General features: G+C 35.9%; 1 protein-coding gene across 1 annotated transcript; it reads left to right on the top strand.

Moving 5' to 3' along the window:
• Positions 1-10,205: 10,205 nt before the first annotated feature.
• LOC129884328 (methyl-CpG-binding domain-containing protein 5-like) lies at positions 10,206-15,235 on the top strand. The gene is made up of 2 exons (XM_055958643.1): positions 10,206-10,307; positions 14,786-15,235. Exons 1-2 carry the CDS (start codon positions 10,206-10,208, stop codon positions 15,233-15,235), a joined length of 552 nt encoding a protein of 183 aa, XP_055814618.1.
• The last annotated feature ends 1,846 nt before the right edge of the window (positions 15,236-17,081 follow it).

Raw genomic sequence — 17,081 nt, 5'->3', positions numbered from 1 at the left:
AATATGGCAGAATGAAACATGTGTCAAGATAACACAATACCAACTCAAATATCTGAAGTCATAAAGATAAGATATACTCAATCAAAGTATCACAAGTCTAAGTAAGAACACAGTTTAGACAAAGACCAATCATATACAATCCAATCCAATCATATACAATCCGATCCAATCCAATCATATATAATCCGATCCAATCCAATCATATATGATCTGATCCAATCCAATCATATACAATCTGATCTAATCCAATCATATACAATCCAATTCAATCCAATCCAATCATATACGATCCAATCCAATCCAGTCACATACACTCTGATCCAATCATGTACAATCCAATTCAATGCAATCATTCACAATTCGATCACATATCATCCAATCCAATCCAAACATTTACAATCCAATCACATACCATCCAATCCAATCCAATCATATACAATCAACTCAACAATAAAGTCAAAGGACTTAATTCCATAGATATACAAATTAGAATTTAACAATGTTTTACAAATCAACTCAATCAGATACAATCTTAATCAAATCAATCATATCAAGCACAATCCACTCAATTGAGAATTTCTCTAACTGACAACCATCATCATATGAGCAAGTGATAGTACAATAAGCCGATGTTGTTTCCACGTCCATTCATACCTTGCTAGGGTAAGAACGAATCAACAATCATGGATCCATAACCAATCAAGTCCTATCATGTCAGGACAGTAATTTAGGAAATATCTAATTTTAACAGTCCAATCCTCTCCTACGTTTGGTGACGTAGTTATTGGTTCGAGAATGGACTATACTCTTACCTAATTCGGTGCTCGATACTCCTCTTAAGACTTAATATGCGCATATCTATCAAGTGAGTAAAATACTCAGAATACTCATTTAGCCTCTTAGGACTTATTTTCAAATCAACTCATTTAGTCTCATTGGACTCTTTTCAAAACTCATTCAATCTGGTCTCATTGGACCTTCATTCACAATCAACTCATCTCAATCATCCAACTCTTCTTTTTGAATTTCATACCATCTCAACTCAATGAATGCATAAAATATTAGATGCATTTAAAACAAAATTTCAACTCCTCAACTCAAACTCAAAATACACATTTTTATGAAAAAATACTCAACTCGTTTCTACTCAAAATACTCATATTTAAAAATAATTAAAAGACTTCTCAAACTCAACTTATTCTTAAACTCTTTTTAAAATCAAAGATGAAACTAATCATTCTTTAAACTCAAAATAGTGTATAAATAGTTTATGCAAAAATATTCACAAATCATTTATTTAAAACTCCTTCTCAAACAATCATTTATACTCATATGACTTCAATCAAATCAAATTATGCAAATCACATATCATGTAGTCACATTAGACTCCAATCCATTTTATCTCAAAACATCATCATCAACATAACCTCTTCTTCAATCATTTTTCCTTAGTTAATTAAACATCATTCACCTCATCATCAAATATCATCATTCACATCAACATCAAACATCTTGCTCTAAATTCCTTATTTAATTTTATGTTCAATTTATAGAGACAAAAGGACATTCTAGCTCTACCAAGGTTTTGTTCCTTTTTATATCATTCACATTCATAACTATCCCAATTTATTCTTTTCATTCCAATCAATACATATACACACAAAAACCATCAATCTCCACCTCAAGATAATTATGACAAAAATAAATCTCATCTTGGGTTCATGTGAATGAATACATAGATCCATACTCTCAACAAAACTCAACTCAAAAACATCATTAACACCTATTAATCATATTTTAGGGTTTAGGAAAAATCCAAGAAAACATTCATAGAAGGTTCAAGTCTTTCACAATTTTTATCCAACACATCTATGGGCATATGGAAGAACTCAATCCATATTTTAGGTTAGCCTTACATACCTTAGAGTAGATTTTGAAGAAATCTTGATGTTAGGCTTTCAATGGGAAGCTTGAATCCTTGAGTTTTGAGGGCAAATCTTGTTGGAGATGATTTGAGAGAGAAGAGGAAGAAGATTAGGGTTCTTTGGAGAGGCAAAAGATTGAAAAATATGATCCAAAATGCGTCCAAGTTGTATATATAGGTATTAGGTAATTTTCCCAAAATGCCCCTCCAAAATCTGGAAATCGGGACAAGTCCACGACAGGTTTGCGATGCAGACATGTCACACACCTTTTTGATCGAAAAAAATGAAATTTAGAAAAATTCGTCAAAGTTCGCTTTAGGTCCGTGATGCGGACCTGTCGTAGACTCCTTTGTTCAACCAAGCATAACTTTTGACTACGAACTTAGAAAAATGTAATCTTGGTGGTGTTGGAAAGAAGACTCAAAGACCTTTAATTTGATTGGTCATGGATCACCCAATTAATTATATTTTAGTAGATATGGTCATTTGAAGTTGACCCTTATACGGACTCATCTAGAAACTTAGCCGAGAGGAATTCTTTGGACTTGGCTTGGTTCTAGGGATACCTTATGACCCTAAATGTCATGCCCTGGGAGGGTACCCTAGACGTAACCGACACTCAGAAGCCATTTCTGGCTCCCAAGTGAACCACATAGCCTGATCACACATCCGTTCATTCATTCATCCAGCGGAAAGTTTAAAAATAAAGAATAATTTAGCGAGCAACTCAAATCACCCATCCAACTCAAGGAATAAAGGCCATGGGCCGACAGATCAACTAAGATATTTGTCATTTAAAAATAGTTTGACAAGAATAACTCAAGGATAGAAATACTCAATCGACTCATCACTATCTAGTCTATGAAGCCTCTATCATTACTATCTAATTAGTGCCAATGACAGATTCATGGCTACCTCAACTCAAAATGAAAAGGCTAACTCGACGCAAGATTACATGAGCGGTGTCCTCTGAATGTAGGGGAGGACTCACCAATACGCTGAGTGTGAAATAGATCCCCAATGATGCTCCTATTGACGATCTCCTAAACCTGTCTCTACATCATGAAACGATGTAGGTCTAAATGGATGTCGGTACGTGGAATGTACGAGTATGTAATATGGAAGAATGAAACATTCCTCAAGGAAGAATAGCATCGGTCTACATATGTCAAATCAGAAAGATAAGAGAGACTCAAATAGGCGTCGTAAATCTAAAGTAAGGATACAGTTTAGACAGAGACAAATCATATACCATACAATCCAATCCAATTATGTACAATGCATTTCAATCAAATCATTTACAATTCGATCCCTTTCAATCATGTACAATTCGATTATATACACTCAACTCAACAATCAACTCAACAATCAAATCCAATCTAGTCACATACCATTCTATTTAATCCAATCACAATTCATCTAATCCAATCCGACCATATACAATCAACTCAACATTCAGCTCAACAGTCAGCTCAAAGGACTCAACTCAGTAAATATGCAAATTAAATTATGCAACATTTTACAATTCAACTCAAAGGACTCAACTCAATAAATATGTAACAGCTCACTCAAGTGTCCTAAGTCTAACTAGAAATAGTTTAGATATGACTAACTCATAAGCATATAGCAACTCACTCAAATGCCCTAAGTCTAACAAGAAATAGTTTAGACAGGACCAACTCATAAACTACTCAACTCAACTGACTCGGAGCACTATCAAGACCTAAATGGGAGTTTCTCTTATCCGACAACCATCACTTATGAGCCAGTGATAGTACAACAATCAGACAATGTTGCCACATCCGTCCATACCTTGTCAGGGCATGAACGCCTCACTAATCATAGATACCATCGATTAGTCAACTCCTATCATTTCAGGACAATAAAAATGGGAAACATCCGACTTTAACGGTTCGATCCCACGGGAAGTATCCGACTTTAACGATTCCATCCCTTGGGAAGCATCCGACTTTAACGGTTCCATCCCTACCTACGTTGGCGGCATAGTTTTTGGGGTTCGAGTATGGACTATACTCTCACCTGCTTTGGTGCTCGATACTCCTCCCATGACTCCATGCTCATAAAACTCCATCCAATCATCTCAAACAAGCCCTCACGGCTAGTTTCATTTAGAACCTTACCAACTCATCAACTTTATCCTCAATTCAACTCAATCGAGTCATAACGGCAAGTCTCATTGGACTCTTTACAAAACTCAACTCAAATCATCAAACTCTTCTCTTTAAAACTTGTACAATCTCAACTCGGTAAATGCAGAAAATATTATATACATTAAAACATAATTTCAACCCCTCAACTCAAACTCAAAATAGATACTTTAATATAAAAATACTCAACTCATTTAAAGGCCCTTCATACTCAACTCATGCTTAAACTCTTTTTAAATCATAGATGAAAATAATCATTTCTTAAACTCAAAAATAGTGTATAAATAGTTTATGCAAAAATGCTCACAAATCATTTATTTAAAACTCCGTCTCAAAAGATCCTTTATTTTCAAAATACTCATAAGACTCCAATCAACTCAAATTATGCAAATCACATAATCACATTAGACTCCAATCCGCTCCTTCACATAACATCCTCATTAATATACCTCTTCATCAATCATTCTACACACATTAAATAAGCACCATTCACATCATCACTTACATCGTCATCAAAACATCATCAACACATCATCATCATATATTATCACTTACATCATCATCAAACTTTATCATCACATCATTGTCAAGTATCATCATCACATCAATCATCAAACATTTACTCCAAAATCCTTATTTTTGTCCTATGTTCATTTTATAGAAGCAAACAGACATTCTTAACTAACCAATTCATTTTTTTCATTCCAATCAATACATATATACACACAACTATCCATCTCAACCTCAAGACATTTATGACAAGAAATCTCATCTTGGGTTCATGTGAATGAAACATGAACCCATACTCTCAACAAAACTCAACTCAAGAAAATCGTCAATACCTATAAATCTATATACAAAGATACATTTGTAGTTAATAATATGAAAAATAACTATTTAGTAACTCAAGTCATTAAAATCATCAATCAACCATTTGTATCTAAAAACATTCCATATTTTAGGGAAAACTTTCAAGAAAACCTTTCTAGAAGGTGCAACTCTTTCACAACTCCTAACCAACACATCTATGGGCATATGGAAGAACTCAATCCATATTTTAGGTTAGCCTTACATACCTTGTTTAAAGACATTGAAGAAACCTTGATGTTAGGTCTTCAATGGAAGGCTTGAATTCTTGAAGCTCTTGAAGGCAATCTTTATTGGAGAAGGATTTGGAGAAGAAGAAGAAGAAGAGAGAGGATCTTTCTAGGGCTTTTTCTAGAGAGAGAGAGAGGGCTGAAAATATGAGCTCAAAATGGACTAGGGTGATACATATATAATTTGGGTAAGTTCCCAAATTATCCCTCCTCAAAAGTTCTGAAAATAGGCTAAAAATGCACCTGGCGCGATAGTGGCACGTCGCGCCCTTGCAGCGCTAGGCTGATTATGCCTAAAACCTGCACACCTCGTAGTGGCGCGCCGCACCAAGGACCAAACTACTGAGGCACATTCTTGGCACGATAGTGGCGCGTCGCGCCCTTACAACGCTAAGGCCAATATTTTCTGGGTTCTGGAAATTGGCTTGAAAAACCCTGCACACCTTTTAGTGGCGCATTGCGCCAGAGACCAAACTACTGAGGCATGTTTCTGGAACGATAGTGGCGCATCGCGCCACTGCGGCACCAAGCCCAATTTTCCAGCAATTGCAACTCAGGCCTGAAAATATCTGTTGTACTAGTCTGTAGTAAAATGGCCATAACCTTTGACTCCGAACTCCAAAAATTGCAATCTTATTGATGTTAGAAAGAAGACTCAAAGACCTTTAATTTGGTAGGTCGTGGGCCATCCAGTTATTTATATCCTACGAGATATGGTCGTTTGAAGTTGACTCTTATACTAACTCGTCCGAAAACTTAATTGATTGGAGTTCTTTGGACTCAACTTGGTGTTAGAGATCCCTTATGACCCCTAAACACATCTAACATACTTCAATTACTTAGGAATTAATCCTAACTCATGTGTAGAATTACAAGTCCTCCTATCTGAGTCTACCCACACGTGAAGAAATGTTCGAGTCCTTGCGAAATCATTTCCGGGGTGTCACACTAAATCACATATAATATACTTCAAATACTTAGGAATTGATCATAACTCATATATACAATGAGGAGTCACCGAGTTCGATCTTATACGCATACGAAGGATGACTCGAGTTTTGGTGGAAAAACATTTGGGGTGTTAGATGGACCTCATGATCGCAATGACCAAAGAGGCCAATGCTGGTCAACTCCTCTTCGTGATTGCAGGTTGAGGCCATGCGATTGAGGTAACTAACAATCCTAGACCCTAGCGATCGTGGCCAAGGGCCTCACAAATACAAAGGGTTCTGAGGCTTGCAATACCAGCTATTGCATCAGCTGAGTTTGGCCTTTACAAAATCTTTGACAGGGTGCTTGGGATATGCTCGGGATCCCATGCACAAATGAATTTTGCTACCCCACCAAATTTTACATTCTAAAATCAATGTCATTTTCTAAATTTCCATATGAGGTCATTTTATTAAAAAGTGGGTCCCAAGTGTCATTTTTAGACAAATTCCACAATGGGCGTCACGATTAGACTAGAAGCCTTAGGAAGAGAATAAAGGATCATTCTAGACCAAACTTGGAATTTCCAACCTAACTACTCTAACTGAATTTTTATCCAAGTGCATTTTCCAAGAATGTTGGCCAAAGTCAATCTTAGGATAAATTTCAAAGGCTAAAATGCCAAATGGCCTCAAACACGTACCGGTTGCCTTGATACTCATGCCGACCTTGCTATTAGCCTAATTTGGTCATTCCAGAGCTGATAGAACCATCAAAATTTTGTTATGAGGTCATTTACCTGTTATTATGATGAAAGTTAACTTTTCAAGTTATAAAATCTCTAAATAGGGAAACAAGCCTAAAATCCAAATGAACGACTAGGAGATCGAACAGTCAGTACCATCAAGTCATAAATAACTTGGGGTCACTACAGGAGTGATCTAAATGATGAAAAGGAGGCATTAAGGTAAAAATAACCTATATGATGATTACATCAATCTAAAATCATGTAGTAATATGAATTCATACATAATAAAGTTAAACAAGATCAATTGAATCAATATAGGAAATACCCATGAAGAATTGACTTAAAACCCTTTAGAATTAGGTGAAATTGAATTGGGAGAATTGACTTTTTTCGGGATCCAATAGATGAATGGAATCCATTGTGAATTCCCACATACCTTATCTATCAAATCCCTAATGAAATGGAGATTGAACTTGACTTGAAGATTGAACCCTACTTCTCTTGAAGAAGATGCTTTAAAAAGAATCATTTAGAAAGAAGATTTTGATTTGCAAAATATTTGAGAGAATGAGAAGTTAATGAAGGGTTAAGTAGTTAGTGGTATAGGAATTAACCTCAAAAAAGTCCAAGCCTAATTATAAAAGAGTGGGAAAAAGTACGAAATAACCATAAAAATATAACTGGACGAACCCTTATACGGAAGCTCCCACAGACCATGTTGGTTTCCTGAAGGGTTGACTTCTACGAGTTCCCTTACGGGTCATCTTGAACATCACAGGTCGTTGACCTTGTCAGGAACTGAACCCTTCCCAAGAGTCTTGAAGCTTCTTCCACATGGACATTTCTATGTAGGGTGTGCAACAATCAGTTCAGTTCGGTTTTATGTATTATCAATTCGGTTTATCGGTTTTCAATTTTTAAATATCCTAAACCAATAATAAATTAATAAGATATTTTTTAACATTTTGGGTTTATTGATTTTTGGTCGTTAATGGTTCGATTTTTGGTTTACCAAATAAGAAAATGGTCATAAAATAAATACAGACTTCTCAATTCTCTAAGAAAATCATCATCGCCGTTCTTAGTTCTTGCGAACCCTCCTTGCAAATACTCACTCACACTGTCACCTAATGTTTAGGTTTTGAGAAAAGAGTAAAGACTAAAGAGGTGTGAAGTAGTATTGTAAAATGAGCACACTGTGTAGAGTAGTGATATAGACATATTATGTCTTGTTAGGTTAATTATTAGTATTTAATATTTATGAAGGATAAAGTAGTAAAATACTACCGTCTTAATGGCTTATCGATTTTTCCAATAACTCAATACTAAAAATAAAAATCGAACCGTTAACCCGATAATAGTTTTTATAAAATCATTAAAAACTCATTAACCCAATAACCCACTAGCAATAACCCAATAGTATTTTTTGATTCGGTTTATCGATCGGTTCGGTTTTTGCACACCCCTATTTCTATTATCTTTGTCATCCTCTACAGATCGTCCAATGACCCGTAAGGGCCAACTTCTCTGGGTTCCATTAGGATTCGAATTCACAGACCATCACACGATCTGTGAAATTTTTCACGGCTCATGAAACCCTCTGTGGGACCATGCCCATTTTCTCACTTTTCCAATTCCATTCTACGGAGGCCTTCCACCGACCGTAGAGCCTAATACGATCCATGAAGGACCTCTTAAAGTGTCAAAAAACTAGAAATGTTTTGGAATTTCTCTTTTCCTTGACTTTTAACTTTCGGGGTTATATAATTATTTATACCCCAATTTACTTAATAATGAAAAGAACATAAATTATTTCTAGTAATTTAGTGTTTGATTATTTTATCTCTCAATTTTTTTTAAGATTATTTTGCTTTTACACTATTCTTGGACAAGTGAAAATTAAAATATAATAAAATGAATTTAGTAAGAAAGCTAATCAAAGTGACAATAATAATTATATTTCCTAAATAATAAGGAATAAAATAAGTTGGATATCTATTGCCTGATTTACTTAATAATAGAGTGAAAATAATTTATATTTTAATAATCACATATGTGAACTCTAAAAAGCCTGTTTAGGTTGTTTTTCATTTTTTATTTATTTTTTAAAAAAATTATGATTCAAGAAGAAGAAAAAAATTATAAAATAAAATGAATTCAGGTTGAAATCCACTTCAAAGTGACCAGATTAATTGTATTTTCTAAGCAATAACACTAAATTAAGTAGAATATATATTTACTTAATAATGGAAAGAAACTAAATTGCATTTAGCAGATTTCATTAATTTAGATTATTTTTTAAAAATAATCTATGATTTTAGGAGAAAAGATAAGAAATGTATAAAATAATATGAATTTAGTAAGAAATTCAATCCAAAGTGACCAGATCATTATATTTTCTAAACAATAATGATAAATTAGGTAGACTGTATATGGAATGAAAATAAATTGTGTTGACCAGATTTGTTTTAATTCAAATGACACTTGATTATAAATAGGACCTTTCAAGTAAATCAGGTAAACCAAAAATACTCAAATAGATATTTTCAACACTTTCCCCACTAGTAACTTCATTTGATGGAAGAGAGTTTGTAATGACCATCAAGGTCATTTTCATTTGTTTTTTATAGTTTCAGCGTTTAGAACTTTTATGTAAAGACCCCAAGCCATTTATGACTTGTTGGCACTGACAGTTCGGTCGCCTGATCGTTTGTATGAGTTTCATGCTCGTATCCCTATTTTGGAACTCTTGGAGTTTGAATGGTTGACTTCGGTCAAAACCTCCAAGAAAACCACCTCAGAACGAAATTCTAACGGTTCCATCAGCTTTGGAATGACCAAATTAGGCTATTAGCATGGTTGGCACAAGTATCAAGGCAATCAGTTTGAGTTTGAGGTCATTTGGCATTATAGCCTTTGAAATTTGGCCCGAGGTTAACTTTGGTCAACATTCTTGGAAAATATGCTCGGATTGCAAATCCTTCAGTATGGTTAGCTTCAAAATATTGAGTTTGGTCTAAAACGATATTTCATTCATGTCCCGAGGCTTCCGGTCTTATTTCGAGCCCTTTTGTGAAAATGGTAAAAATTATGCTTGGGTGTGAGACCCACATTTTTTCAAGACGACCTCAGATGGAAATTTTGACTACGCCATTGAGTCCGAAACTTCGATTTTAGTTGGGTAGCATAGTCCATTTGAGCGCATGGGGTTCCGAATGAATTTCAAATCCCCATCGGGGAATCCCAAATTTCCTTGGCCTTAGCTGATGCAGGGCTGCTGGTACAGCCTACTCAGGTGCTCCGCATTCGTGGGCCTCTTCGCCGCATTCGCGGAAGCATGGCAGCCAAGCCTTCGTGTTTGCGAGTACTTCGCCGCATTCGCAGAGTGACATCCCCTAGACCTCCGCTCTCACGGGAGGACTCTCCATGTATGCGGAAGGTTAGCATTCTTGCCTCCGCGTTTGCGAAGAACAAATGAGGCCTAGCATTGGTCTTAAAATAGACAGGGTCAGCAACCAAGTCTTATTTTGAGATTTGGCATTCTTAGGGCTTTTGAGAGCAATTCTCAACAAAAATTTGTGATTCTTGTTTCGGTGAGTTGAAAATTCTTGTAGGAACGTTCTGGGACCCTTTCTCATCGTAAAAATCATGTAAGTTCCGCGTAAATTCATTGTTTCCTTTCATTTTTTACTATTGTAGGGCTTGAAATTGGTGGGGTTGTTTTGAGCTCTTCCAATGCTCGAAATGTGCCCATTTTGGGGGGAAAAGTTGGTTGAGATATTTGGGAACTTGTGACGGAGTTGGTTTTTTGATTTCATGCGTGGGTCCCATAATCCTATTTTGGACCCAATTTTGGGTCCATCTCTAAAAAATATAAATTTTGGGTCAAAACGTCAGTATTGATTAGGTGATCAATATTTTATAGGGTGGAGGAATTCAAAGTCATTTATGGAGCAAAAAGCTATCGGGAAGTGGACTTGGAGCGCGCATATTCGGCTTTGAGGTAGGATATGGTCTCCATTCTTTTGATTGAGTTTCATAAGGTATTGTTTAGTATAAATTGCTTGTGGTTTGGATTGTATGTGATGGGTTAGGCTTGACTCCTAAATTATGGTCTCATTGTCCCGGTATGATCCTTAGGCTAGTTTACCTTTATGAGATTTCCCGTCTAGTTGGTAAGATTGTGGACTATGCCTTAGTTTGGCGTTGGTTAACCTATTTTAGGTGATTTATGCCTTAGACTTGAGTTGTTGTTTGAACCTTAATTATTGTTGCCATTGTTTGAGGGAGTTTATGAAACTTAGTGTTCTTCATTATTGAAGTACTTACGTTGGAGCCTTGGTGTAGTGATTTCCACTCGGTTAGGCTTGTGAATTACTATTGCATTCCATTCTTGGACTTAGAGTTAGAATCTCCTCTGATTTCCGGTTTACGTTTGGTGGGGCTATAGGTGGTTATGAATCTCGAGGTGATATTTCCCATATGGATATGGAGGTATTGATTGACTAGTTGAGCGCCTGTTTCCTCATTTTCCTCCTTCTTGTTACCTGGTTAGGGTTGATTTCCCTTTTGGTCCTTGTGGTTGAGTTAGAGGAATAGATTCGAGCTTTAGGCCTTTATTACAGGTTGGTGATATTTGTGTGCCTTGTTTGTATGCTCTAGAGGGTAAGGTGCTTGTGGAGTCATTATTGTATGTGATTGTGGGTGTTGTTTGGGTGTTGGTGATGTAATACATTGCATTGGATCATTGTTTTCTCATGGATGTAATCGACCTTGGTGCATGCATTGGTTCTAGCATTAATTTGAGAAAGATGGGTTGTAACCCAAACTATTTTACACTTATTTTTTAATGGGGGTCATACTAACTTTATTACTACTATTTTTAGTAGAATGTAGTCATCGAGGATGCACTCATTTTATTATAAATAATTCGAGGCATTAAGGATGTGGTCATTTTATTATACTAATTCAAGGCATCGAGGATGCGCTAATTTTATTATACGGATTCGATGCATCGAGGATGTGCTCATTTTATGATATTGAATCGAGGCATCGAGGATGCGCTCATGTTATAGATTTATATAAGACCTGGATTGGGAGTAAGTGGTATATTAGGGTATTCCGGAGCCCCAATAATGATCCCATAGAGGTGCATAAGTCCTACTTCCTGGTCGGGAGTAGAAGTAGGTATATATCTCTTGGTATAAGGTGCTTGGCACATATGGTACTACTGGTTTTACTTAATTACTTTCAAGCATATATGTATTTTCTATTACTAGCAAAGATGTTTGTACCTATCGGTAGTATGGAATGTCGTATTGGTTTATCTATTTGTGACTAAACTTCCTAGGCACACAGGGGTTTGGGAAGTATTGACTTACTATTTGTGTACTTGTGGCGGTTTAAAGGGTGGTCTCTTGTTTGAAGGTAGTTACTACTCTTGTTCTTATTTATCTAACTTTTTGTGCAGGGATTTAGTTGATGTGGTCCTTTGGAGACTTTATGTGATATCTGTGATTAGTTTAGTTAGTAGGCTGTCACTTAGTTGTCCTCCTCCGTAGTGTGTCATCGTGTTTAGTTCTTGGGATGGTGCCACCAGGTACATCATTTGTTTCCTTGCTTGTTTCTTACCTACTCTCTCTTTATTATATCTGATGCTTCTTATTGCAGGATTCCTTATTATCCTTATTAGTTACTTCTGATATATACTCCTTGCTTGCATGTTCTTTAGTGATTTCCACCCGGTTAAGCTTATGAATTACTATTGGATTCCAATTCTAGATTTAGAGTTAGAATCTCCTATGTTTTCCTGTTGCCATTTGGCGGGCTATTGATGGTTATGAATCTCGAGGTGATATTTCCCAAATGGATCTAGAGGTATTGATTGACTAGTTGAGCGTTTGTTTCCTTATTTTCCTCCTTCTTGTTACCCAGTTAGGGTTGAGTTCCCTTTTGGGCCTTGTGGTTGAGTTAGAGGAGTATTTATGAACCTTGTTTGTATGCTCTAGAGGGTAAGGTGCTTGTGGAGTCATTATTGTATTTGACTGTGCATGTTCTTTGGGTGCTAGTTATGGCATGTATTTCATTGCATCATTGTTTTCTCAAAGATATAGTCGACCCCGGTGCATGCATTGGTTCTAGCATTGATTTGGGATTACTAGGTTGTAATCCAAACTATTTTATATTGATTTTTGAATGAGGGTAGTACTACGTTTATTACTACTATTTTCAGTAAACTAGAGGCATCGAGGATGCGTTCATTTTATTATACATGATTCGAGGCATCAAGGATGCGCTCATTTTATTATACTAATTCGAGGTATCTAGGATGTGCTCATATTATTATACTGATTTAAGGCATTGAGGATGCCCTCATTTTATGATATTGAATCAAGGCATCAATGATGCGCTCATGTTATAGATTGATACAAGACTTAGATCGGGAACAGGTGGTATACAGGGGCTTTCCCGAGTCCCCCATGGTAATCCCATAGAGGTGCATGGTTCCTACTTCCTGGTCGAGAATGGAAGTAAATGTATATATCTTGGTCTAAGGTGCTTGGAATAGATGGTACTATTGGTTTTACTGCATTACGTTCATGCATATATACATTGTCTATCACTAGCATAGATGTTTGTACCTGTCGGTAGTAATGGATGCCTTATGAGTTTACCTGTTTGTGAGTGAACTTCCTCGGCACACAGGGGCATGGAAAGTATTGACTTACTATTTACAAACTTGTGGCGTTATAAAGGGTGGTCTCTTATTTAGAGGTAGTTATTGCCCTTGTTCTTATTTATCTAACTTTTTGTGCAGGGATTCAGTTGATACAGTCCTTTGGGGCCTTTATGTGATATCTGTGATTAGTTATGTTAGTAGGCTGTCACTTAGTTGTCCTCCTCCGTAGTGTGTCATCGTGTTTAGGTATTGGGCTGGCGCCATTAGGTACGTCATTGGTTTCCTTGCTTGTTTCTTACCTACTCTCTCTTTCCTATATATGATGCTTCTTATTGTAGGCTTCCTTATTATCCTTATTATTTACTTGTGATAAAGACTCCTTGCTTACATATTTTTTATACTTGCTTTATCTTCGGAGCTCAGTCAATCGATGCCTACTGAGTTCCACTTGTTGGTACTCATACTACACTTCTGCACCCTACAAATCATAGTATGAGTTTTCACTACTGACTTGGACATCGTGCGGAGTAGCTCTTGCATTTTGGAGTCTTGGGTGAGCTCTTGTCGTTCGAAGTTGCCTATCTCTTTCTATTTTATCTTGGACGAGTCTTTATTTGTATTCGGAGATAGTGTGTATTGCTATTACTATTATTATATATGTATAAACTTACTTTCTTATTTGATCTAATGGCTCGACTACTGATTGATATCAGGTCTCTAGGGTTATCTTGTTGTATTGTAATTCTTCTTCTTCTTCCTCTCCCTCCTCTTCCTCCTCCTCCTCCTTCTCTTCTTCTTCCTCTTCCTCCTCTTCCTCTTCCTCTTCTTCCTCCTCCTCCTCCTCCTCCTCCTCTCCTCTCCTTCTCCTTCTCCTTCTCCTCCTCCTCCTCCTCCTCCTCCTCCTCCTCCTCCTCCTCCTCCTCCTCCTCCTTCTCCTTCTCCTTCTCCTTCTGATTCTGATTCTGATTCTTATTCTTATTCTTATTCTTATTCTTATTCTTATTATTATTATTATTATTATTATTATTATTATTATTATTATTATTATGCCCTAAGTGTTTTATTTTTCTTCTTCTTCTTCTTCTTCTTCTTCTTATTATTATTATTATTATTATTCAATTCTTTTCTTCCTCTTGTGATGGTTCGTGGTCTATGATTCTGGACTATCAGGTTTAGGCTTACCTATTGGTGGGTTGATTGTAGGTGTTATCATGATCTGAGAAATTGGATCATGACAGAGGCCGAGTTGGTTGCCGGAGAACTGGGCATTCCAAGCAGTACTTCGCACCTCTAGCGTCACTGCCGGATTTATTGATAAATTCTACTATGAACCGATCACTGGAGATAAATTCCTATCAAACAATGAGGTTCATTATTTTCTGGAAATGGGTGGAAAGCGCAAGAAGGTATGCACTGAGAGTAGTAGTACTGATTGTACAACATCTGAGGCCTTCAAAAGTAAAAAGAAGAAGAGCAACTCGAAAACAAAGAAAGTTAATACTCCTTTTTACTTTGATTCTGCAAATCCACTAGAGAGCGTGTGCTGGACACAGACAGATAGTTCTGCAGATACTTGGGAACCTTTAATCAATGGAAACATGATTTCTGGAATTGAAAAACAGGAATGGGATGTTTTCTTCACAAGTGTATCGAAGCTCAAGCTAAGCAACACAAAAAAAGAGGAATAGATGGCTTTAATGTGCATTAGGAACAATTAAAATCAATAAAAATGTTGTTGTTTGAAGTTATATTGTCAATTTTATTTATGCTCATTTAGTAAAATTTTAATTCATAAATCGATCAATATTTGTACTTGCGTGATCTTATATATGCTAGCCTTTTAACTTGGGTTATGAACTAGACACCTCATCTTCAACAAAATATAAATTTTAAATGCTTTTGATGTTGATTATCCCAACATGTTGTTTGTGTAAAATGTACAAAATGCATGTCTTTTCACATATAAGAAACATGAATTAAGTGAAATAATCTCTAATAAAATATTTTTACCAAACGTTGAGGTAAACACAATAATCATAAAGAGAATTGATTTATTCACAAATGATTTGTCTCATTGTGATTCGATCTCTAGTGAGTTTGTTATGTACTAGCTAGTGTCGCTTATATATGATTGAAGCAATAGCCAAAGTTATCTTGACAATGGCGATACAATTTATTATAAATAATTAATTATTTCATTTGAATAAAAATTTAAATAGATCATGTATTTATTTGTATGTCATGTACTTATATAGTTGATGATTTAGTGTATAAAATTTAGTTTATACAAGGAAGATTAAATTATTAATTATTAATTTTTATAAGTATAAAATTTATGTATACAATCTAAGATATAAGTTTGACAAATCGTCGGTATGACTATAACAAAAGACTAAAGAGCAGCATAATTTTAAATTTTTGTACTAGTGCATTTTGTATGTATTTAATAGATCAGGTAGAGACAAGTCTTTGATAACGACTAAACAACAAAAAATTTGCTAGTTCATTAAATATACTTATTCTCTTAATTTTGATACAATTATTATTAGTTGTGTATATTATTTTTTATTTTCATTTATTAAGATGTGTTATTCTTTTATGGGTCAATATGATAATATGTCACGACTTGATCTCCCAAGCCGTGATGGCACCTATCATAACCCCCCGTAGGTGAGCCAAAGACGTAACCAGGAACTGCAAGTAATGGGTATAAGGGGTAAATACTAAAAAAAACTAAGAGAAATAGAATAAATGTTGAAATAAGGAGAAACTACATGAAATATATACAAAATACAAAATACTGAATCCCTCCCAGAACCTGAAAGTCACTAGTACAGAGCTGCTACCAAAGTAAAATGAGTATAAGTCTCAAAACTGGATCAAACAATTATATACAACACCGGCTAGTCTCAAAATTACAAAAAGATGGGTCATCCAAGCTGAAGGAGAAAAAAATAATCTCAAAACGGCATGTGCTCACTCTAGTCTCCAGATCTGGCTACAACAAGCTCGATCTATCAACAGCGGTAGCTGATACTCAGACTTGTATCACAAAAGTAGATGTAGATTGTAGTATGAGTACCAGATATAAGGTACCCAATAGGCATCATAGACCGACTAAGCAAGGAAGGTGAAAGCAATATGAAAAAGAGAAATAAACTCAACAAACGTCATAATATAATATCTAAGTTAAGGAAAAGTATCGGTAATAAATATAAGCCAAAATAAGCTATGAGATCTACACTAAGTACACCCAATTGAGCTCCTGTAAGCCCCATCGGGACATACGTACGCAATTTAAAGCAAAACCTGAGCGAACCCCCATAAGCCCACTGAGAACATACAATGACAATGCTAAAGAGGGTAGGAGCTAGCGTTCTCCAAGAGTGAATGCCCTAGGGGATGAGGCCGTGGTTGTAACCCTAGATACACATCTAATTTGATAGTGTGGTATAGGTAGGGCCTTTAACCCCGATACTCACCATAGATGGCCAACTTAATAGGGGTAGGGCTTATACCCCGAAGCCCTTTTAT

This window comes from Solanum dulcamara, chromosome 4, assembly GCF_947179165.1.
Source record: "Solanum dulcamara chromosome 4, daSolDulc1.2, whole genome shotgun sequence".
In the NCBI taxonomy this organism is placed as follows: domain Eukaryota; kingdom Viridiplantae; phylum Streptophyta; class Magnoliopsida; order Solanales; family Solanaceae; genus Solanum; species Solanum dulcamara.
The sequence above is the reverse complement of the archived record's forward strand: the minus strand, read 5'-3'. Positions and strand labels throughout refer to the sequence as shown.

Coding starts and splice junctions, on each gene's coding strand:
- LOC129884328 (XM_055958643.1), top strand. CDS start 10,206: ATGGCAGCCAAGCCTTCGTGTTTGCGAGTACTTCGCCGCATTCGCAGA. Junction 10,308..14,785: donor ACTCTCCATGTATGCGGAAG/GTTAGCATTCTT, acceptor GGATCATGACAG/AGGCCGAGTTGGTTGCCGGA.